Here is a 21,422-nt window from a genome sequence, read left to right on the forward strand (position 1 = left end):
CTTGGCTTAAATTTTGTGTTTGATACCTTCCTGTCCCTTGGAGGCTCTTTTTAGACTCTCCGGAGGACCCCAGCATTTCTGCTGTCGCCACCAAGGCTTATTTTTACATCAGTTGTTCCACTTGAATCAAAATTCCACATCTTAGCCCCTAGTTTTTCAAAAATTAATGTGAATTACTGCCACCAGGACTAGACCAGCGGGGCCAGTGACCTGCCTGCGTGGATCTTTGCAGCCCAAAGCGGAGGCAGCCAGGCTGGGCTAGCTCTGAGAACCGCCTCTTCCACCTTCCCTCTGGGAACGGAGGAAAGCTGGAGCATTGCGGATGGGTTGGGGGTCTCCACGGGCCACAGCTTGCGTGCTCTGCACAGGCAGACTTCCCTCCGCTCCAGAGCGCAGAGGACAGGGGTAAAACCACCAGGGAATACATACGATTGTGTTACCCTTTTGGCTCAAAAAAAGCGGGCAAGTTTGTGTAATATCTTTTATGGGATCTACCGAAATCACTGGAAAAGGAGAAAAAGCCTCTGGCTCAAGGTCCTGCCCTGAAGCTGCACCCGAAGTCTGTCGCAGCCGCAGCAATACTGCTGCCACCATGAAAACAGCCCTCCCTGGTTTGTGGTGATAAACAAATGACACTAAAAGCGGGGGGGGGGGGGGGGGGGGGGGTGTGTGTGTGGAACTTCATAGTTTTGCAAACCTTCCAGACCTACGTGCAGGCGTGTGCTGGCTCCGCAAAGGGCAGCAGCTCATTCCAGCTCCGGAGGATGCTGCCGCCGCCTCATCCAGCAGCCACGCAGGGGTCTGCATTCAGCTAAAACCTGCCTGGAGATGTAGGAACCCCTTTCCCTGTGACTATTCCGTCATCCTGGGGCTAACCCCTGCTGTGCCACGCTGTCCCGGTGCAAGTTTGGGACTGAAAAGGGGATAACGTGAATTTTCTGTGGTTCCCCTACAGGCTCCCAAAACAAGTTAGAGGGGTAAAGGCTTTGTATAAAAGCGTAATTATTCACAGGGAGATTAATTCTCATGAAACATGTAAGGTGTTAGGAAGTAAGAAATGTGCTTTAACCAAAATAACCGGGTGTTTTCTGTGAGTCTCTGTTATGGGTAAAATGAAGGGAGCAGCAGAGCGTAGAGGGGACGAGGCACCAGCCCTTTCCCGGGCAGGTGGGAGGGCTGGGGGGACAGTCCAGCCTCCCCTGCCAAGGGTGAAGGGGGTGTTTTTGTGGTGCTTGGAGGGGGAAAACAGGGTTTCTGTGTTTTTAGACAGCGGTTTATTTATTGACATTTTCACGAGCTCAGTTATAACGTGTGCTCCTCAAAGAGAAGCGTCTTTATCAAACCCCATATATTGAAGTTTCACTTTTCTTTTAAAAAAGTATGCTGTGGACATACGGTGGTTTTTCGTGCTTCCCAGCCCCGTGTTTGTGAAAAGCGGGGTTTTTAACTCCTTTCTCAAGCTAGCCCAGCAGCTGCTTGTTAGGTGAAAGGCCAGTCCTTTAACCTTTTGATTTCAGCTAGGATTGCAAAAGGCTTTTTCTCTGCTTCTCCCCACCGCCCCCTTCACCCCCCTTCTCAGAGAGACCAGCACCTCCCAGATGAGATCAGACACGTGGACCGGAAACAAGGTGGTTAATCTAGTTTTTGAAATTGCCAACGTTTTTAAGTTGTTTGAGACCCCCTATGTATATTTTAAGGCTCCTTCTGGATTGAGAGGCAGGGGGGTGGCGCGGGTTGGGAGAGGCAGAATGGAAGACGGGGAGCAGGTTTGTGCACCAGAGCAGAGCCCCGCTCTCCAGCCCAAGGCAGAAATCTTTGCGTTTCAGTGAATATGCTGCAGGTAAAAAGCAAGTGAGGGATTTTGGCCCATAAAAGGCAGGGGGCATGGGGGGGCAACACATGTCTTTGCTTTTTACCAGTGTAGCCAGAGTTACAAGCCTGGGTAGTGAGCAGCTGAGCAGGCGGCGATTGACTAGACAGTCCGTACTCTAACAGGCAAATTTTATTGAGTACACGCACAACTATGCAAAGCAAAGCGGTGACGTCCAGGCTCCGAAAACAAGATCTCACCAATCCGTTGGCCAGACGTCCTGGGAGCCTTGGGAACCTGGAGATAGTTGCTGCAAAGTTCTATGTGGATTCAGCTCCTTTAAGTCCAAGGTGATTACTGGGTCTTTCATCCTGCTCATCTTTTATCATCTTTCCAAGTCTTTGAGGCTGGTAACACCTCTGCCATCTTCAGTGGGTGCTTTTCCATGCTCAGGCATTACATTTCCTTCTCTTTCCTTCCAAAGATACTGTCCTTGGCGTTCCTTATCACCTTCTCCTCTGCTTAAGGAGTCGTAAATCACACAAGAGCAGCTTCTGCTCATTAGCATTTGGGGACAGGAGGTTAAAAGACAGGTTACTTATGCTAAGTCTTGATTTTTTACTGTGAGGGTGATCAGATACTGGAACAGGTTTGCCCAGAGAGGTTGTGGAGTCTCCATCTGTGGAGATAGTCAAAACCCACTGGACACAGTCCTGGGCAATCTGCTCTAGGTGACCCTGCTTGAACAGGGGGGGATGGACTGGACCATCTCAGGAGGTCCCTTCCAACCTCAACCATTCTGTGATTCATGCCAACTGCAGGCTACTTGGCCTGCACTCCCCTCCTGGATGGCCCTCCTATGGCAGAGGAGGCCATCCCTCACATCAAGGTCTGGTATGGCATGTGTCCCCACCGCTCAACGCCTACTGGGTTGCAGCCAACAGCGGAGCTAAAAGTTCTTCTTGGTGGCAAACACAGAGGCCAACCCAGTCTTGCCCTTGACTATGGTAGGAGGCTCTTGGCCAGCCCCAATCCTTTCACCTGGTTGTCAATGCAGAGTTTCACCTGCCTCATCCAGTAACAAGTTGCTACCATGGCAAAGCACAAGCAGATTTGCATTAGCAGTATAACTACAACAGGGTGCAGGAGCGCGTTGAAGATGCCGGTGGCTGTGGGGGACCATCCAAAGAAAAGTTCCCACCAGCGGTGTTCTCCCACCCTCTTAATTCGTTCCATTACTTGTTTTATAACATTGCCATCGTGATGTACAGTTATTAGGATCTTTCTGGCTTCTGCCTTAGCATTTTCTAACAGCTGCTGCAAATTTGCATGCTCTAACATTTCTTTCACAAGCGACAAATCCATACCAATGGGAGTCGGGGTTATACTACGATACAAGGTATAGTTTCTGATTAGCAACTGGCTAGTAAACACAGGAGGTTTATACACAAAATCACAGCCTCTAATAATAGCTACGTTGCAAGCACACATATTTGAGTCATTAAACACAGTCTGATTATAAACTTCATTAATTTGCACGTATTCACACATCGTTCTAAAGCACACGCACCCTTTCCCTACGTACACTAACACAGTTTTATTGCTGCTCTGGGGATTGATCTCAAAATGACACACCCCTTCTCTGGTGTCAAAGCAAACATCACTCGCCTTAAGGGCATCATCTTCGCATATGAATCCCAGCCCTCTTTCCAAAATGCAGGCTTCCAAATCTACCGATTGCCATTTCCCACGAGACACCCTCGCCCACATGCGGTGGTCCAGGGGGTAGACCACGGACCCGTTTGTGTTAACCCCCAGGGCCATGATGGGGTAGACCTTTTCGATGTGGGCCTCCGCCACGGTCAGGACGTGGGCGATGACTGCGTTGAGAACCTGGTCGTGAGTGAAGTTGACGAGCCTCCACCAGGCTTGGAGCTGCCGCTCCTTCTCTGTGGCCGCGTCCCACACGATCTTTCGGATCTCGGTGGGGAGGACGCCGTTGTCACCGTCTCTCAGGATACCTGCAACAACACTCTGCACCCACATCTGGGCCTGGATGCAACTAAGAGCAAGGGAGATGTTATTTTGTTCAATGCCCAGTGCTCGCAACAGCATCTGGTGGTCTTTCTCATTTATTTGTTCCCAGGTGGGTAACACCTCTGACACAAGCCACTGCCCCATCCCAAGGCTGGCCAGGGATGAATTCAGGGGGTTGAGGAGGCCCTGCATGCCCGAGGTGACAGCCTCCAACTTGTTAGCCAAGACCTCAACGTTCATGCTGTTGAGGACTCCCATCCCAGCGCCTCCTCCTCCCAGTGCTGTGGCCAGTAGGTCTCTCCTGGCCCGAGTCCCCTGGATGGTACGGCTGTGGAGCCATGCCAGCCAGCCGGTGTGGAGGGTGGATAGGAAGGGGGTACAGTGCGGTCTGATGGATGAAATATTAACAGTGGACAGGGACAACACCACCTTCTTTAGTGACCGGACAGGCCCGGTCAACAGCTCTTGGATGTGATTTTTCTTAACTACATAAGGGCCTATTTTGGAAACAAAGGGGCGCAAGACAGCAACGATGGTAAACTCTTTTTTAAAGCCTTCAGGGCCTCCTATCCACCACTTTCCTCCAAGCTCAAGGGACATTTCTACACTCAGGTTTCCTCGACACCATACCTGGAGGTTTATGACCAGGTGCGGGCAGCGTCCATAATCCTGATTATACCATGAAGCCTCCGTGCCTAATTCAGATCTATTAATTGTTTTGCTCTCGCGGAGGCAGTTTACTGGCACAACCCACTTGCCTTTAGGGGCAGTGATAGTCACAGTGGTGCCATCAATTTGCATGGGGTCAGTTACACTTTCTTGAGAGTATTTAATTTCCAATTTTACTTGGTTGCCGACTTCAGCGTATTGGGCTGTATGCCAGGCCAAAAAGTGGCACTTCGAGATCTTAACAGCAGCAAAGGAGTGTGTCATGGTGCTAATCTTGAATTTAAAGGACAGCCCCACGCTGTTGTGGGCCCAGAGGCAAACCACAAAGACTGGCTGGACCAAAGTAAAATTGCACCAACAGTCCAATTTCTCCACGGCGCAGTTTTTTTTAAGATTCTTCTTAGTTTTGACTTCAGTTACAGAGATTTGAGTTGCCCGCTGGTGAGTGGATCCATTAATTACCCTGCATCCTACCTTTATTTCTTGTCCCACCTTCCCCAGCAGCTGCGGGAGTCTGTTTGTGCTATCCCAGCTCCACTCATTTTCCAAGTACACCTCCGTCCCGTGCATAACTACCGTTGACAAATTTAAGCCTTTGTTAGAATTTAAACCCATGCTTCCCGTGTATTTAATGTGAGCTTGAGACCAGGGCCAATCAGTCTCAATTTTTGTGTACCTCCTAACCCTGTGCTGGGCTGTGGCCCATGTTTCAGGGTGCCTTTCTAAGTGGGAACGACTGACTTTTTGTCTGAGATGCTGATGGGTTGGTTGGGCATGTTGGGTGCTCAGCGCTATGCACATACCAGAAAGCAAAGCAAATCCTGCAACCAGAAATTTGAAAGCATTTTCCCCGCAGCACAAACAGGGCTGGTGATGCCACGAAGTTCGCCCTTCCCGTCGGTCACAATCGCCTTCCATTTTCCTTTATCTGCAAAACATAAGCAAGATGGGCTCTCCAGCCCCGTTAATTTCCCTTCCATGCTTTTAATTGTGAAGAATGGAGCCATTTTTCCTGCCTTTTCGCCCCCTTTCTGATTTCTACCTGGTACACAAAGGGGCTGGCCTTGTTCACAACCCTAACAGGCCCCATCCATTGTGATTCCAGCGCCTGTTTCTTCTCTCTAACCCCCCGATACATTACCAGGTCCCCCATGTTCCACTCCCCAGAGCGCAGCAGCATTCCCAGCTGCTTATCCATCTTGGGGATGTTGGTCTCCTGCACTGAGGCAAGCTGGTGGTACATAGCTAACACTGCCTTCAGCACGTCCTGGACCCACCTGTCCACCAGGACACGGGGCTGCAGTTCGTCTGGTGGCTCCCCTCTTTGCCACCAGTGTCCCAGCAGCTTCAGGTCTTTTCCAGGAGGCAGCTTTTTGGGAGAAGGCGCTTGAGACGCCATGGCTGCCCGTAACGCCAGCAGGACCAGTGGGAGTTTCTGATCCCAGTCTTTCTTTTGCTGTTTCACAAGCTTCCTCAATGCTGTCTTCAGTTGTTCGTTGGGCCCCTCTGCTGAGTCGGGCTTCTGGAAATGCCCTGTGATGTGAAGCTTTTGCTTAATGTCCAGGGCTTGGCACACCCCTTTCGTGACTTCTCCGATGAAGCGTTGGCCATGGGCTGAGTTGATCTCCTTTGGGATGCCCCACTGTGAGAAGACATACTCTACCAGGATCTTTGCAGTTGCGCTGGCCGTGTTGTTTCGAGCCGGAAACGCTTCCACCCACTTCGTGAAGTTATCACTGATCACCAGGCAATACCTGTTCCCCTGGGCTGTTTGGGGCAAGGGGCCGATAAACTCCAAATGCAACTTGCTCCATGGCCCAGAAATCCGCTGATAGCCCAGGAGGGCTTTGGCTGTTTTGACATCAGGATTGTTGGCTGCGCACATCAGGCAGTTGCTGACATACCTCTCCACGTCCTCTCTCATTTCGGGCCACCACCCAGCACCCTGCAGCTTCACCATGGTCTTGTCTGCCCCTAAATGCCCTTGCTCATGAGCCAGGGCCACCAGCTCCATCCGGAGGAGTTCAGGCACCACCCAGACCGGGAAGTCCACCCCCTCCCTTCGCGCCAGGACCAGCCCCGAGACATCCTTCCACACCTTGCACCCTTTATACTCCCTACCTTTCACTAGCTCCCAGATGCTGGGGTCTTGTGCCTGCAAGCCCAGCAGGTCCACGCTCTCACTGTTTCTGGGGCGAGCCACCAGCACAGGCCCGTTCTCTGAGGATTTGCTGGCCTTCCACATCAGCCCTTCCTTCGCACCTTGCTTGGCTTTGGTGTCCACCTCCTTGTTCCACTTGGCCTCCTCCGTTCCCTTCTTGTGGGCCTTGATCTTAATGATCTGGGCCGGGTGCGCCCTCTGCTCCGCCAGCCTCACGAGGTGCAGCAGCTTTTTGGCGTAGGTGATGAGGTTGCCATCGGCAGACTGCATGTCCCTCTCCCTCCAGAGCGGCAGCCACTCCAGCGCCGCTCGCACCACCCAACCCGAGTCTGAAAATATGGCCAGCGGCTGGTCTGCTGGCGTGTTTTCTAGGGCGACCATCACGGCCACCAGCTCAGCAGCCTGGATGGAGTGCGGCAGGCACTTCCCCTTCACCACCTCCCCAGTGCCCTGGTTGATGGCGGCATAGCCCGTGTAGGTCATTGCTTTCTCGTGGTAGCTGGAACCGCCTACAAACCACACGACATAGCCACTCTCCTTGGCCTCCGCCAGGCTGAGGCCACTCTCAAACAGGGGCACCTGCCGCAGCATGGGCTCAGCTGGGGGACCCCCCGGCTCCTCCCTGTCCCTCTCTCCACTGATTACCACCTCGTAAGCACAGGGGGAGGGCCCCCCCACCTCCCTGGGGACCTTGTTGTCGTTCAACGCCAATGCCCAGTTGGCCATCCTGGGGCAGCGCGGGGGACCCTCCTCCCCCTTCCCCGACAAGAGGTACCTCGCCGGGGCACGGGAGGTCTTCAGCAGCACCGGGGCCGACCCCACCAAGTACTCCCAGTGCTGCAGGGCCCATGTCAAGGCTAAAACCTCCCTCTCGTAGTCAGTGAACTGCTGCTCAGCCGGCGTCAGGAGGCGTGAGGCATGGGCGATGGGGAGGAGGTGGCCACCATGCTGCTGGCCCAGGGTGGCCCGCAGCCCCCTCCCCGTGCTGGCAAGCTGCAGGACGTAGGGTCTGTCCCCCCGGGGACGTGCCAGCACAGGGGCTTGCGCCACACCCTCCTTTAAAGTTTTTACTGCCTCGTCCTGCTCTGGCCCCCATTCCCAGGGGGTGTCCTTCTTCAGGAGGTGGCAGAGAGGAGCAGCTTTCTCTGCATAGCCCTCAATGAACTCCTGGGAGAACCTCAGGAGAGCCAGGAAGGACCTCAGGGTAGTAGTATCAGCTGGCGCCGACACCTTCTGTATTAGCTCAACCCTCTGCTTCTCCAGAGAGCACCCTTCCTCCCCAAGGGTCACCCCCATGTAAGAGACCTCCTTCCAGCACAGCTGGGCCTTCGTGGGGCTGACCCTGAAGCCTGTCTTCTGGACAACCTCCAATACCTCCGCCAGCACCTCAAGGTTCTCCTCTTTTGTCCGGGTGTGGATGAGGACATCACCAGCACAGGACAGCACGCTCTCCCGGTGGCTGAGCTTCTCCCACATCCTCATCACATGCATGTGGCAGATGGTGGGGGCATTGTGGAAGCCCGGAGGGACTCTGGCAAATGCAAATTGCCGCCCTCGAAGGGTGAAACCAAACTTCTGCCAGGACTCAGGGTGTAGGGGGATGGCGAAGGATGGGCTGGTCAGACTGAGCACCGAGAACCACTGGGATCCCCGGCAGAAGGCTGCCAGGATGTCTGGGTACTTGGCCACTGCAGAGGTCCGCAGTGGGATGACACGGTTCAAGGCACCAAAGTCGACCGTCAGCCTCCATGTTTTCCCATCAGCTTTCCGCAGGGGCCACACCGGGGCATTGCTGGTGCTCTGCTGCTCCACCAGCACCCCCTGCTCTAGCAAGGTTTTGACTGTGTCCCACAAGCCATCCTCAGCCTCATCTGGGTACTGGGGCTGCGGCTGAGGAGGGGGGTCTGGCCCTTTGACTGCCACAACGGCGTCAATCTGCCCGCAGTCCAGCTTGGTCCTTGCCCAGACCCGGGGGAACTGCTCTGTGACCCGTTTCACTCGGGGCTCCCACTCAGGGTGGACCAAGAGCTCAGGGGCTTTCACGGACATCACCCTGTGACTTGCCGGGATGACAGGCGCATCGCTTTGGGGACAGTGTAGCAATGCTTGGTTTGCAAGGTCCACCACCACCCCCATCTTTGTCAGTGCAGAGATGGCTAAAATTCCCGGCTTTCCCTTTGTTTCCATTTTCCCAAATTTTTCAGACCCTTTGGCAGTCCCAATTTCAAAGGGTATGGGCCTTGTGAACGGCACTGGGGATTTTTGGCCATTCGGCCCTGTCAATTCAATAATTTCACAGGTTTGGAAGACCCCGGCTTCGCCAGGGGCCATGTTCAGAATTGAATAAGAGGCACCGGTATCAATTAACATCACTTGTCCAAGCACCCCTCCTCCAATAGTTATATCAACTATCAGGCGCCCCCACAAATCGGTCTTAATTGGTGCCACAAAAAGGGGCGATGCGGGTGCCTGGCAGCCCTATTGCTGAGCCTTAGACCCCGGGTCAATCGGGTTGGAGCTGCTGTGCTTTTTGGCCTCGTGCAGCAGCAGTTTGTCTAAGAGCTCCCCGTCTGGCAAGCTGTCAATATCCTCCTGCTTCTCATATTTTATCAAGCGCTTCCTCATCTCAGCTGGCCAAAAGTTGGACTTCTGAAACCTCAGCCCCTGCTTGTTCTCCTTCCCTGGACCACCCTTGCCATCGGGATCTTTACGGTTGTCTCCTTGCATTTTTCTAACCCCTGCATTTTGGAAGGACATGGCCGAGGTTTTCCCTTTCTTCCCCCCCAGCATGTATCCCGGGAATGCCTGCTTTTGCAGCTCAAAATTCTGAGTCAGGATCTGCTCCAGCTCCGACAGCGGCTTTCTGGCCGCATCCCCCCCAGCAATCACCCGCAGTGGCGGGGTCAGCCCCACTACCAGTGGCTCCTTGAATTCAGGCCTGTCAAAATCAAGGGGAGAGTCCTTCGAGCCGGGCAGCCCAGTCATCTGATAGAGCATCTTCTTACGGTTAACGTAGGCATCCGGACGCTCCTCGGGGTTTTGCTTCTCCTGGTGGAAGAGCACTAAGGGGTTGACCTCTGGGAAGAACACCTTTAGCACAGCTGACTGGATGTCCCTGATGTCCTGGACATTGCCCATCTGCACGTCCCCCGGCAGTGCCGCGAAATCATCTGATTTCATGCACTTTCTCACCACATCTATCAGGTCACTCACCGAGTTGCCGCTCTGGCACCTGGGCAGCCACTGGGCCCTGGACAGCCAGTTGACGGCTGTCTCCTTCGTCAATGGCCCTAGCGTCTTCCCCAATGTTTTGAGCTGCTCGGGGCTAAACCAGAGCACAGGCCTATTGGTGTCTATGGCCTGGAGTGGACTGTGGCCAGTCGGCTCATCAGGGGGGCTTTTTTTAATTTTGGAAGCCTCCACCTCCCCTCCTTGCAGCTGGCACATCTCCTCCCGCAGAGGAGCGTAGGGGGATGGCCTGGTGGGGCCGTTGGCACCCCACACGTCATCCTCATAGTCATAGTGGGGCGGGTGCGGGTCCAGGGACTCCTCCCCTTCACCGTTCCCAAACCGGCTCCTCTTGCCTTGGATGGCAGCCACTATGCCCCTCGACACCCCCAGCTCCGCCTGCAGCTCCTGGATCTTGGCGTGGCATACCTTATGATCGGGGCCAGTGCTCCGGTCCCGCTGGACATCCTGCAGGACCGCCCGCACCGCGCTCTGGGCATCGTGGGTCTCCCCAATCAACTTCCCGACCTCCTTCTGCAGCTCCTCCGATTTCAGCTTCTCATAGCCCAGCTTGTTCTCCAGCCGGGTGATCTCCACTGCGCTCCTCAGAGAGTCCCCGCACAAACCCTGCACCTCTGCCTGCAAGTTGTCCACCTGCATTTTGAGCTCACCCTTGGCCTGCTCCAGCGTCTGCACATTCTCAAGAGCCTCCTTCAGCAATTTGGACAACTCCCTGCTCACCATCAACAAACCCTGCAAAGCCGCTCGCTTCTTGCACTTGTTTGTGGGTTTGGGCTTTTTGGTCTCCTCTGACCAGCTCTCCCACTGCTGGCACAGCTGCTGGTATGCCTCTGGGCCCTGGAAGGCCCCTGGGGACCAAATTGGGGGGAGACATTTCTGGAGCACAAACTGCTCCAGCTTCCAGTTGCTAACGATGTCGGTCATCATAGTGAAGGGAACGAGATAGGAGACGGCTCTGTCTCAGGGCAAAGCTACCATAACAACAGCACCACTGACCCACCCGCAGAGGAAGGCTGCAACCCTGCGACCTGCCCCTCCGAAAAGTCCCGGCGGGGGGATGCCGAACCTGGTGGCAAGGGAAGGGGAAGGTGGGGACGGGTGGCCGCGGCCGAGCGGGCAGCTGCCGCGACCCAACGGCTCCCGGGGAAGGGATGGGGAAGGGATGCGGGAACGGGCAAAGCGAAGCAGAGGTGTAGTAGGACCCCAATAATAAGATCTCACCAATCCTTGGCTGGATGTCCTGGCAGTCCCGGAGATCTGGAGGCAGTCGCTGCAGAGCCCAGGTGGATTCAGCAGCTTTAAGGTCAAGCTGGCTGCAGGGTCTCACCCCGGTGGCTTTTTATAGTCATGGCGGGTCGTTGTTTGGGGTTGATAACACCTCTGTTTACTTCCTTGGTGTCTTTTGCTCCCGCAGGTGCGGCATCGCTCCCCGCTTTCCCAAGGACACTTTCCTCGCCTTCCCTTATCCTCTTCGGCACTGATTAGGGAAGCTGAAATAACAAGGGAGCAGCTGCTCTGCCCCTTATCTATTTTGGGGGGGCCAGGATTAGTCACCGCTCGCTCATGCTAACTTCTGCTTGCACAAAGTGCCCTGAAGAGGGAGAGCTGGAGCCTGTCCCTGCAGGATCCATACCCTCAAATTCCCTCAATGGCCTCCTCACTTGCTGCACACCCCGGTAGCACCTGGGTTTTTTGGGGGAGATCACACATGGGGCTCACATCTGGCACCTGTAACACACACACACGGCCTCCCAAAACCCCTGCCTCTGAGCAGAGATCTGCTTGCTGGGGGAGGCGAGATGGCAGGAAAATTCACACAATTTGTAGTTTAGGTCCATTTTGCCTTCTGCACTTCAAAAGCAGCGTTTTTCTCCATGCCACAAACCAGCCTGCCACATGCTGGCGTGTTCCTTGGGGGTACCGCGTGACATCTCCGGAGCCTCGACCATGCCATTGCACCAGTTGAAGTACAGCTGTAAATCTGCACCTGCAAAGGCGGATGGACGCCCCACACACACACACAACCCCCCAGCCTTGTCCTACAAACCACATCTTAGCTTGGAGCAGTTTAGAAAGGAAAATGTGACCCACTTGCTTTTTTGCTTCTGCTATTACACTTAAGAAAAAGATAGCACTCATCTTAGTGAAAATGCTATTATTTTCATTGCTGCTTTTGCCCCTAACGAAATACTCCAGAAGCGGCACCTTCCCTGGAATGAAATCGTTTAAAAAAATTAGAGGAGCAAAAAAGTTTACCGACAGCTGCTTGAGTTTCCATCCAGCAGACCCTTATTTCCAGGTACTGTGGTACTGGCCCTGTTGGACCAGGCTTGAGGCTGAGCAGCCCTCCCTGATCCTAAAAGTCAGCCTTTGTATCCCAGAAAGCACAGAGGGAATGGATTTTTTCTTATTTTTATGGCAACCATTCCTCCAGCCTGGCATTTACAGCCCAGCTGCAATTACCTGCCACGTTGGAGTTTAGGAGAGATGAAACCCAGCCGGGTCCTGCTTCTTGTCTGCAGACCCCTTTCTTCTAACCCAATGCTTTGCTCCAACCCCCCAAAAGCAAACACGTAAGAAACCCATCCTAGGGAGAAAATTAAAAGTTGAAAATGTAACAAAGCTGGTGAAAACACGGGGAATTAGTGTCGGCGTGGTAAGGTACATGGGATGTGGGCTGAGAAAAAGAGGGGATATTTCCCCCTGGGATGGGCAAGGGGGAGACCTGCAGGGCAAGCACCAAGTTGAGGCAGGGAGGTTGCTGGTCTGGGGACCAGGGTGGTTGTCTTTCATTTCAGAAAAAGAATAAATTCCCCCTAGAAATTGTGCAGCCAAATAACACAAATGCACCAAAATTCAGTAATTCTCCCCCCATCTTGCCGCAGCCGTGAGACAAACACTCGTGACAAGGAGCCGTTGTACCCTAGCAAGGTCATAAACAGCTCTTGTTTGTGTTAACAGATAATTTCAACTTACATTTTTCTTTCCTCCCTCTTTTTCTTCCCAGGACAGCAGCTCCAAACAATGTGGGGATGGTATAAACAGCAGCTGCGCTCCTGCGTGTTTCCACGATGGTTTTATTTTTGTTGGCGATAGGCTGCCAGACAGAGGCATCCCACCTCCAACATGTTTTCTTGTAGGAGCAACACCCCGTCCTGAGAACAGCTTGGCAGCCAGTAAATAGATGGACTGCGCATAAACAACAGCTTCCAAAAAAATCAAAAATTAACCTCTGCTCTGGCACACACACTATGCTTTTACATTGCAAATATTCCTTTTTCTTTCCATAGGAGACATCCTATAGGTAAAAGCACTGCAGGGAAGCATCTCTAAAGCTTGCAATAATGGCCCGGGGAATCCTCCCTAGCCAAAATATCTACTTAGACAACCCAATGTATCTGCTTAGACAACCCAGTGTCACCGGCCTTGCAGCAGCCCACTGTAACATGCCCTATGTCCAAGGTTGTAATGGTGACAAAAGCCACCTCTGGGAGCACTTTGGTCTCGGTCAGAAGACCAGAAGATGCTCCAGGTGACAGCAGCAGTGAGAAAAGGGAGATGAAGCCATTGCAGCAGCGAGGGACATCAGGCTCAGCTCACCAACTTCACCATGGGGATAAAGGGAAAATTCACTTGCAGCAGCATTTCTCATATTGAGCTCATCCCCCTCCCCCAAAAAAAAGAGGTGCCTACACCCAGTTCTGGAGAGGTCCCTATTTGGGAGCGAGGGGAAAGGCAAGCAGGAGGCAAGGAGGGGAGAAGCAAGGGTTGCTGCCCCCCGTGCTGGGGGCTCAGCTCCAGAAACTGGTCCTTAAAAGCACAGAAATGCGTTTGAAAGCACTGAAATTGCTTTCTCCTGCCAGGAAAGAGTTAAGGAGCGATTCAGCCCACCCTATGCTTTAGCAGCCTAGCCCTTGGTGGCAAGGCTTTTGGTGGTTAGCAACCTGCCTCCAGCAGGAAATGATTTTAAACCAAATCGGGGGGGGGGGGATGTGTTACAGCACCACGGAAAAATCTGGTGCAGTGTGGACCCAAAAACTGCACTGCACGAGATGCAAAATGATTTTTCCTATTCATCCGCCAACTCAAACCCAGAGGAGGTTTCTCGGTGTCCCCATGTGAGAACCTCCCCCCTGCAGGAAATCTCCCCTCACCCCGGGCAGATGCTGGGACTTTGTAAGGACCATGAGTATCTGCACAAGTAGGGCATAAAAGAAAAACGAACCCCGCTTGGCAGCCAAGGGGGCAGTGAATAAGTAAAATTAATAAATAATTTATGGGGTTTTTTTTCCCAAACATGGAAATACTGAAGGCTGACGCCAGTTCACCCCTGTAATTTCACATCACTTGTTTCACTTTCCGAATCCTAAACCCCAAGTGCTTCAAATCTCACCCTCCCAAAGACATTTCAAAGCCACTCCGATATTTTATCTATCATTTAAATATTTCTACGTATGAGCCGCACAGTGTCGCAGCTACCAAAGCAGCAAAGTGGGGAGCCCCAGCAGAATTTCCTTACTTTTGTGGTTTTTCAGACACTAAATTTGTTTGAGGTTTCTTGCTCTTGGCTTCAAAGTTTTCTGTGATGCCTCACACCTCTGCTTTATGGCAATCTAGTTTGACGTTCAGCATTTTCCAGGCCTGGAGAAAAACACCTCCTGGTAAAGATTCTACCGAAGAAAACAACCCCACAGCTCAAATTGCACCTTCTCCTTATTTTGAATGCATTTTGATCTCAACAGAGGAAAAACGAGCCAAAATTCATCCTTTTCTGCTTTTATTTTTAATGCCAAGCTCCTACATTTATCATTTTTCAATTCCACGGACCTAGATTAAAAGCAGGAGGAAAAGCTAGGTGATGAAATATGAAGAAATCATAATTAAAAATCAATGAGTTTTGGGGTTTTTTCTTCCTAAAGGGGATTTCAGGGGGTCCCACGGGTGCAGTGCTGGAGAAGCGTGTGGGGCTGCCACGCACACCTGGTTTGGGGGCTCCGTGCAGAAGAAGCTGCCGGGCTGAGTCTCCAGGCGCTGCCACAGCAGATGCTCTTTGACAGCCATCGGCAAGACGTCTGCGCCGAGACAGGGAAGAACCTCCTGGGGTGAAACCAGCCCTACCACCAAGAGGTGACTGTGCGTGGAAAGGGGGAGCTGGCACAAAACCCCTCCGTCGTTGACTCCACCACCATGGCCCGGCCATGGCTCCATCTCTGCATCTGCCTCCAGATCCCAGGTAAGAGGCACATGTCTCTTAAGGGTTGAGGGTGCCTAAAATCATGCTGGAGCCTCTCCCCCACCCTGCTCCAGCATGTGGGACGCATTGCACAACATGTGGATGATGGAAGTTTAAATATACAGGCGTAGTATAGATCTATGGGATATTATTACCTATCACCACATAATTTTTGACAATACTTTAGCTTTTGGTCAGCTCTAAATTGGTTGGACCGTTAGACTAGGTGATCGTTGTAGGTTCCTTCCATTTCTGTTCTATTCTATTCTATTCTATTCTATTCTATTCTATTCTATTCTATTCTATTCTATTTATTGTGCAATATATAATGGTATATACACCACAGAGTTTGTTTTTACTGCACTCTCTTAGTGCAGACGGACTGCGGGAAGCTGCTGGTGGAGAAGTTAAAGTAGGAGCTATCTCCGTTGCCTGTGTAACGCGAAGACGATAACATCCCATCAAATTTTCTTCTAAATCTATCACAGGACTGAATGTTTCCCAAGGGACACAGCTGGAATCTTATTGCAGACAGGTTGCAGGGGGTCTCGACCGAATAGATACAGTCGATGTCATGGCAAAGTGGTAGAATTACCCTTTACAGGACAGATTGTGCCATCAGTTCTTAGGTGGAAAGTGTTGAGAGCTTGAAACACCCATTAAATGTATATATTAGGGTGGTGGCTCAGGTTGGTCCCCCGAGACATTGCCCAGCCTGGGTCCACAGCTGCCCAGCACCCTCGCTAGAGGCTGTCAGGGCTGCTGGGTGTTTTGTTCGCATCATGTAATGTTCATCCAGCTGCGGCATAACACGGCCGATCTGGCAACAAACAGCCCGAGGCACTTTATCAACGCCTATATACAGGTAGTGATACCCTACAGCTCTATACAGTGGGGTCCCCGCTGAGAAAACCCCAAGAAATTAGAGTTTGCGCTGAATGTGCAAAAGAAACACAGACCATTTTTGAGGTGCTGCAAGAGGGTCTGGCCAAGCACATGGAAACAAACCTGTCCCACCCTATTCCCTGTGGTTCCCTGCAAGAATATACACCAGGAAAGGGAACAGGGAGGTTCTGGGGGGATGAAGGTGTGACACAGCTTTTCTGCTCTGGCTCCATGGCAGCTCACCCCACCGGAGCTTTACCTCTGGCTCAGAGCAGAGCTGAGCGTTTTCCAGGATCCCTTCTCATCTCTTCTGATCCATCTAATATCTCTCCAACAGCTCAGCAAAAGGTTTTCATGGGGGGTTAAGTTTCCCATGCCCAGCAGAGCCGGATCTCAGGGCAGCCAAGGGGACCCTGAAGCCACCATGCCTCACGGACGCACTTATTTCATCCCCCCCCCAAACACCTGGCGGGTGTTTGCCAGGGCAAAGTTTGGGAGGATTGCACTCCAAAACCTGAAAATGCTGTATTTTAGTATTAAGGAGACATTTATATTGTCACAGCACCAGAGGATGCGGTGAAATGCTGCAGCTGCTGTGCAATGCCCGAATTTCGGCATTGCAATATTAGGGCTGAAGCATGTTCATGTCTGCAGCGTGCCAGCAGCAATGGGGTCATCGCTGTGGGATGAAGGAGGGCTCTGGACCTGTGTCAGTCAGCAGAACCCTCTCCTCTGCTTGTCCCCGTCGAGGACATGGGGGACATCGGGACCATGGGCCACAGGGATGGCTTCAGGTGGTCTTGTGGTCATGCAAACCCATTCCCACACCACAGGGCTGTTTGCAGCAACTACTGTAAGCAGCTTTGGGATTTTGAAGGAATAGGGCCAATTTAACGTAAAAAAGCCAAAAAACCCCATGTTTTTTTAAGCTTTTTGCACAGCTTTAAAACACGCCTGGGAAAGAGACAGGGGAAGCGAGAGCATCCTTATCTTCAGAGGGCTGTTTTTCACTCGGTCTCAGAGTATCTGACGCTTTGAAGGATTGTTTGCTGAACAGAAGGGATCACAAGTCACCTGTTATCCTTTTCACAAGGACACATCCTCGCTCGCACGGAGACACCGCTCACATCTGCCTGGGACAAACACCACTCAGATAATTTCCACAAAAGCGGCAAAGCCCAAACAGGGCAATGCGATAGCAAACCAAAGCTTTCAGCCCCACCGCTGTGCCTCACTCCCTCTCCTTTCCCAGGTCTTGAAATTCATACAAAAATAATGTCGTCTGAAAACTAATATGAAATTGACTCATTTTAAGATGCTTTTATGCTTTTTTGGTCTTTTTCTGCACCCGAGATGAAGTTTATTGGTGTTACATCTGTTAGAACAAAAATCTGGCAAAGGAGTTAAGATGCTCAAAAAAAATCTGTTGAAAGACGGGTGAAGACCCACCAAAAAAAATGAGAGAGAAAAGGAGGGAAGGAGAGGGGCTTCCACAGGAGCAGGTGGAGATGCCCCCTTCCCTGCACATAGCCCTTCAAAATCATCCCTCCATCCCTCTCCCTGCCACTGAGCCTCCTCCTTAAATGAGTGTTTAAGAGCAAACTTTACCTTTATAACTAGGCTTGACCAGAAAATAGCTGGGGAACCCAAAAAGGCCTCTGAGGGAACATGGGCTGAGGTTCCTGATAAAGACGCTCCTGTTTCTCACTTATGTGATCCCCTCTTCTGTGACTACTTGATCTTATTAAGCCCTCAAAGAAAATCTGTACTTAGCATGGAAGAAAAATAATGCAAAGAAAATAATAGCTGTGTATTCCTGTCTCTTTTTTCTTAGGTTTCTGTACAAATCTACTTTTAGTGCAGACTCCAGAGAATATTTTAGCCCAAACTAACAGTAAAACAGAAATCCTCTGTGAGCTGAAGAAGGAGCATACTGGGGTGTACTGGTACCGCTGGAGCCAGGAGAGGCAAAATTTCGAGTTCTTGGTATTTTCCAGCTTGTTGGGCAAAGCCACGTATGGCACAAACATCAGCCAGGACAAGTTTAGTGTCCATGGGGGGAGTTCCCACAACTCCTACAGCCTGCACATCAGCAACCTCCATGCCTCGGACAATGGCACCTATTACTGCTCCGTCTCCCAGTCCTCCCAGCTCCTCCTGGGCAGCAGGACACGTCTTGGTGTGGGTAAGTGTCACCCCCAGTGTTCTAAAATGTGCCTCTGGCAGGCTGTGATGAGGTCCCTTGGGTAAGGGGTTGGTAGACACTTCCCAGTTTTGAGATGCAAGGTTGGGACTCTGGGGTTTTTCTGAAGAGACCTATGAGACCGGATAAGGCAGAAAATACAGAAAATAGCTAAATTTTAGGTCAGCTGTGTGTGATAGTCCTTTTGCCACCAGCAGTTGTTCTGCCGTGATCATGCTTTGAGCACTGCATCGGTCCTAGTGTTTTAGGGTTTCCATGGGAAGACCCTGATGTTGCCATGCGATGTGCTTTTCTCTTCCCCTGTGGTACTTCACATGAGAGGCTGGATATGTGCCCTGCTCAGCTCCCGGGTCCTTCCCTGCCCTAATTCTTCCTTACCCTTCCTCCAAGTGAGAAGAGCAGCGTCAAGGCTAGAGGACATCACCCCTCGGGTCTCTGGGGAGGGTCTGACTGCAGGCTTCAAGCCCGTCCTTCACGTAAAGGATTGAAATGGGATTTGTTCCTCAAAGCTCACAACCCACTGTCACTGGGGAGCTCCAGCCAGAAACCAGAGCTGCCTGCGGGTGGCATTGGGGGAGTGATGCTTTACAGACCCTCGGTCGTACAGCAGCTCTTTTCAGCCCATTTTTCCCCTTGACCACAGAGCAGAAGGTGATGCAGAAAAACTGATGTGCTTGAAGTAGGACTCAGCCCTTTCTTTGCAGGCTTTTAGGGAGACAAATAACTTATTTAACCAAGATGCAGCTATGGCTGCTGGTTCTAAAGCAGCCCCAGTGTCCCAGACTTTGTTTTGGTTTGGGTTTTTTGGCAAATACGCCCTGAACCTTGAGCTAGCTGAGAAATCCCTTTGGGATTCTTGCCGGCTCAAAGAAAAGTTGGTTTAAGATAAAGGAGAACTGGTTTTTATCAACTGGGCACATATCTATGTGCAAAGCAAAGCATGAAAAACAGGATTGAAATTCAGCATGATCAAGGACACTCCAATTTAAAACAAAACACCAGCAGGTGCCCTAGGAGGAGTCAGGCTTTGCTGGTTATTTTCTTTTTTTCCTTTTAGTACTCATGATAAAACAAATTGTCTTTAAGTGCCTTTTCTTTAAGTCTATCATAATGTAAGGGAGAAGTTGTCCAGATAAATCCCAGGCACCTGATGTCTCACTTTTCCTTGTAAAAGAACGGTGGTTTCCGTAGGAATTTCAATCCTGGATAGAAATGGAAAAAAACCAGCTTTGAATCACCCAAAATTTTGAATAAGTGGAGTTTGAGCAGTCAGATCTACAGTTATTAAGGACATTACTGGGATATTTTCCTGACCAACTTTACAGAGAGATGAGTGTGCTCCATTATAATTCAGATACACCATAATAAATCCTGCCCTAGTTTTACCAGAAAAAAAAGAAATTAAAAATCCAATTTTGAGCAAAGATTAGAGCAACCTGAATACAGGAGAGATCTGGGGATCCCTTAAAACCTCCCAGTGCTACTGAAATCTCCTGCTACCTCTGATTTCTTGCAATGCTGATGAGATGGTGCCTGGCAGTAAATGTAGCTTAAGGAAGATTCCCTTTTCTCTTCCTTAACCTTCTGCCCTTGTTTGCCTGATATGTTGTTTTATTAATGCTTTTACAAGCTCTTGGTAACTTCAGTGGCCACCGAGAGGTTCAGGTCATGCTCCTGGCCCCTCCAGATGACCCAGATGAGGGGTTTCCCGGATGGGGCTAGTTTTTAAAAGCCAACATTTCCAGCCCTTCCTGCCTGCTGTTTGAGAGCTTTGCTGCACTCGGTGCCATATTGACTGTCCTCTTCCCCTCCTTATGCACCAGTTGATGTTTTGCCTGTGCCTCGGAAGACCACTCGGGCACCATTCTCCAAAAAACCCGTGCGGTGTGTAACGAAAAGAAAAGCTTACAGCAAGAAAGGTACGGCACCAGGTTGGCTCAGGCTGCTTTGCAAAAGGGGTTTGCTGAGGTCCTGGGGGTGCCCAGAGTTCAGCTGGTGTTTGTCCTGGGGTGGGGGCAACCGCAACGTGACCCTGCAGGGATGGGCATCCAGGTCTACCCAGACCCACCGCTCCGGATGGAGCTGATCTCTGCCTTTAGGAGCGGTTTCCTGGGATATGCAAGGGTTTATGGGCCAGGATGTACTTCCTTTTAGCTCTGCCTAAGCTCTGGTGTCCCTTGTGTGTGCAGCCCCTGCAGGTACAGCATCAGTCCTGGAGGCATGGTGAATTCCCATGCCAGAGATAACACCACAAAAAAGGTCATTGTGGCTCATAGCTAAGTTCCCTGCAATGCCTTTCATGTAATGCATCCCTCAAGGGATACTCCAGGGTGATGGTTATGTCCCCCACCCCTCTCAAGGACCTGCTTTGCTCTACTCCTCTCCCCACCACACCCTTCATCCCCCAAAGCTGCCAGGGCAGGATGATGCCGAGTGCTGAGCTGGGGTTGAGCAGCTCCACAGCATGTCCCTTCCTGCTCTCCAGGTGCCTGCAGCCCCCTGGTCTGGGTCCCGCTGGCTGCCAGCATCCTGGTCCTCCTGCTGAGCCTGGTCCCCATCGCCCACCGCTTCTACCGTAAGCATCCTACCAGCCTCAGGGGACAACGAGGGGTGTTGGGCCCTGGGACAGCCCGGGAGTGGGATGGGAAGCTGGGAGGAGGTCCTGGGGCTGACAGATACCATCTCTCCCCAGGTCTGCGGCGGAGGCTCTGGCTTCGCATCCACAGGCAGTAAATCCCACCAGCTCCCCCTACCTCGGGCAGGCACAGAGACGCTGCCAACCCTCCCCTGCAGGATGCTGAGCCTGAACAGGACCCCCGAAAGGATGTTACAGGGGACAGATGTGGGCTTGCACTGCAAGACAGAAGTTTCTTTCCTGTGATGGACCACAAATTTAATATTTTTTCGTGATACAATGGCTGGCAAAAGGACAGGGGCGGATCCTGCAGCATGCTGAGCACTTCTCAAAGGGCACTGAGCAGGGTCAACACTGCATCCAGCTCTGCACCGGGGCTGCTGTACCAAAGGGATTCAGATGGGCTGTAAAGATGCTCTGAGAGCTTCTTGTCTCTCCTCTCTGTTCGTCCATGGGACAGCACATGGGTGCTTTTGGTTTGCTCCTGCTGATGCTGGTTGATAAGACTTTGGTAACGGACAGTCTGAGAGCAACCGGCAG

At 51.8% G+C, this 21,422-nt stretch overlaps 2 protein-coding genes across 2 annotated transcripts; one reads left to right on the forward strand and one right to left on the reverse strand.

The window, feature by feature from the left end:
* Nucleotides 1–1,984: 1,984 nt before the first annotated feature.
* On the reverse strand, nucleotides 1,985–11,416 carry LOC141743348 (uncharacterized). The gene is made up of 2 exons (XM_074587271.1): nucleotides 11,148–11,416; nucleotides 1,985–5,444 (listed from the first exon to the last, which is right to left on the reverse strand). Exon 2 carries the CDS (start codon nucleotides 5,432–5,434, stop codon nucleotides 2,813–2,815), a length of 2,622 nt encoding a protein of 873 aa, XP_074443372.1. The 5' UTR covers nucleotides 5,435–5,444; nucleotides 11,148–11,416; the 3' UTR covers nucleotides 1,985–2,812.
* Nucleotides 11,417–15,098: 3,682 nt separating this feature from the next.
* CD8B (CD8 subunit beta) lies at nucleotides 15,099–21,213 on the forward strand. Its single transcript, XM_074589219.1, has 5 exons — nucleotides 15,099–15,159; nucleotides 17,879–18,229; nucleotides 20,071–20,166; nucleotides 20,733–20,822; nucleotides 20,940–21,213. The coding sequence occupies exons 1-5, from the start codon at nucleotides 15,114–15,116 to the stop codon at nucleotides 20,978–20,980; spliced, it is 624 nt and encodes a 207-aa protein (XP_074445320.1). The 5' UTR covers nucleotides 15,099–15,113; the 3' UTR covers nucleotides 20,981–21,213.
* Nucleotides 21,214–21,422: the final 209 nt, after the last annotated feature.

Source organism: Larus michahellis, chromosome 5 (genome assembly GCF_964199755.1).
Source record: "Larus michahellis chromosome 5, bLarMic1.1, whole genome shotgun sequence".
Taxonomy (NCBI): domain Eukaryota; kingdom Metazoa; phylum Chordata; class Aves; order Charadriiformes; family Laridae; genus Larus; species Larus michahellis.

Bases quoted from the DNA above. Each gene is read 5' to 3' on its own strand.
- LOC141743348 (XM_074587271.1), bottom strand. From the start codon at position 5,434: ATGGAAGGCGATTGTGACCGACGGGAAGGGCGAACTTCGTGGCATCAC.
- CD8B (XM_074589219.1), top strand. From the start codon at position 15,114: ATGGCCCGGCCATGGCTCCATCTCTGCATCTGCCTCCAGATCCCAG. The intron at 15,160-17,878 runs GTAAGAGGCACA...CTTTTTTCTTAG, and splicing joins CATCTGCCTCCAGATCCCAG to GTTTCTGTACAAATCTACTT. The intron at 20,167-20,732 runs GTACGGCACCAG...CCTGCTCTCCAG, and splicing joins AAAAGCTTACAGCAAGAAAG to GTGCCTGCAGCCCCCTGGTC.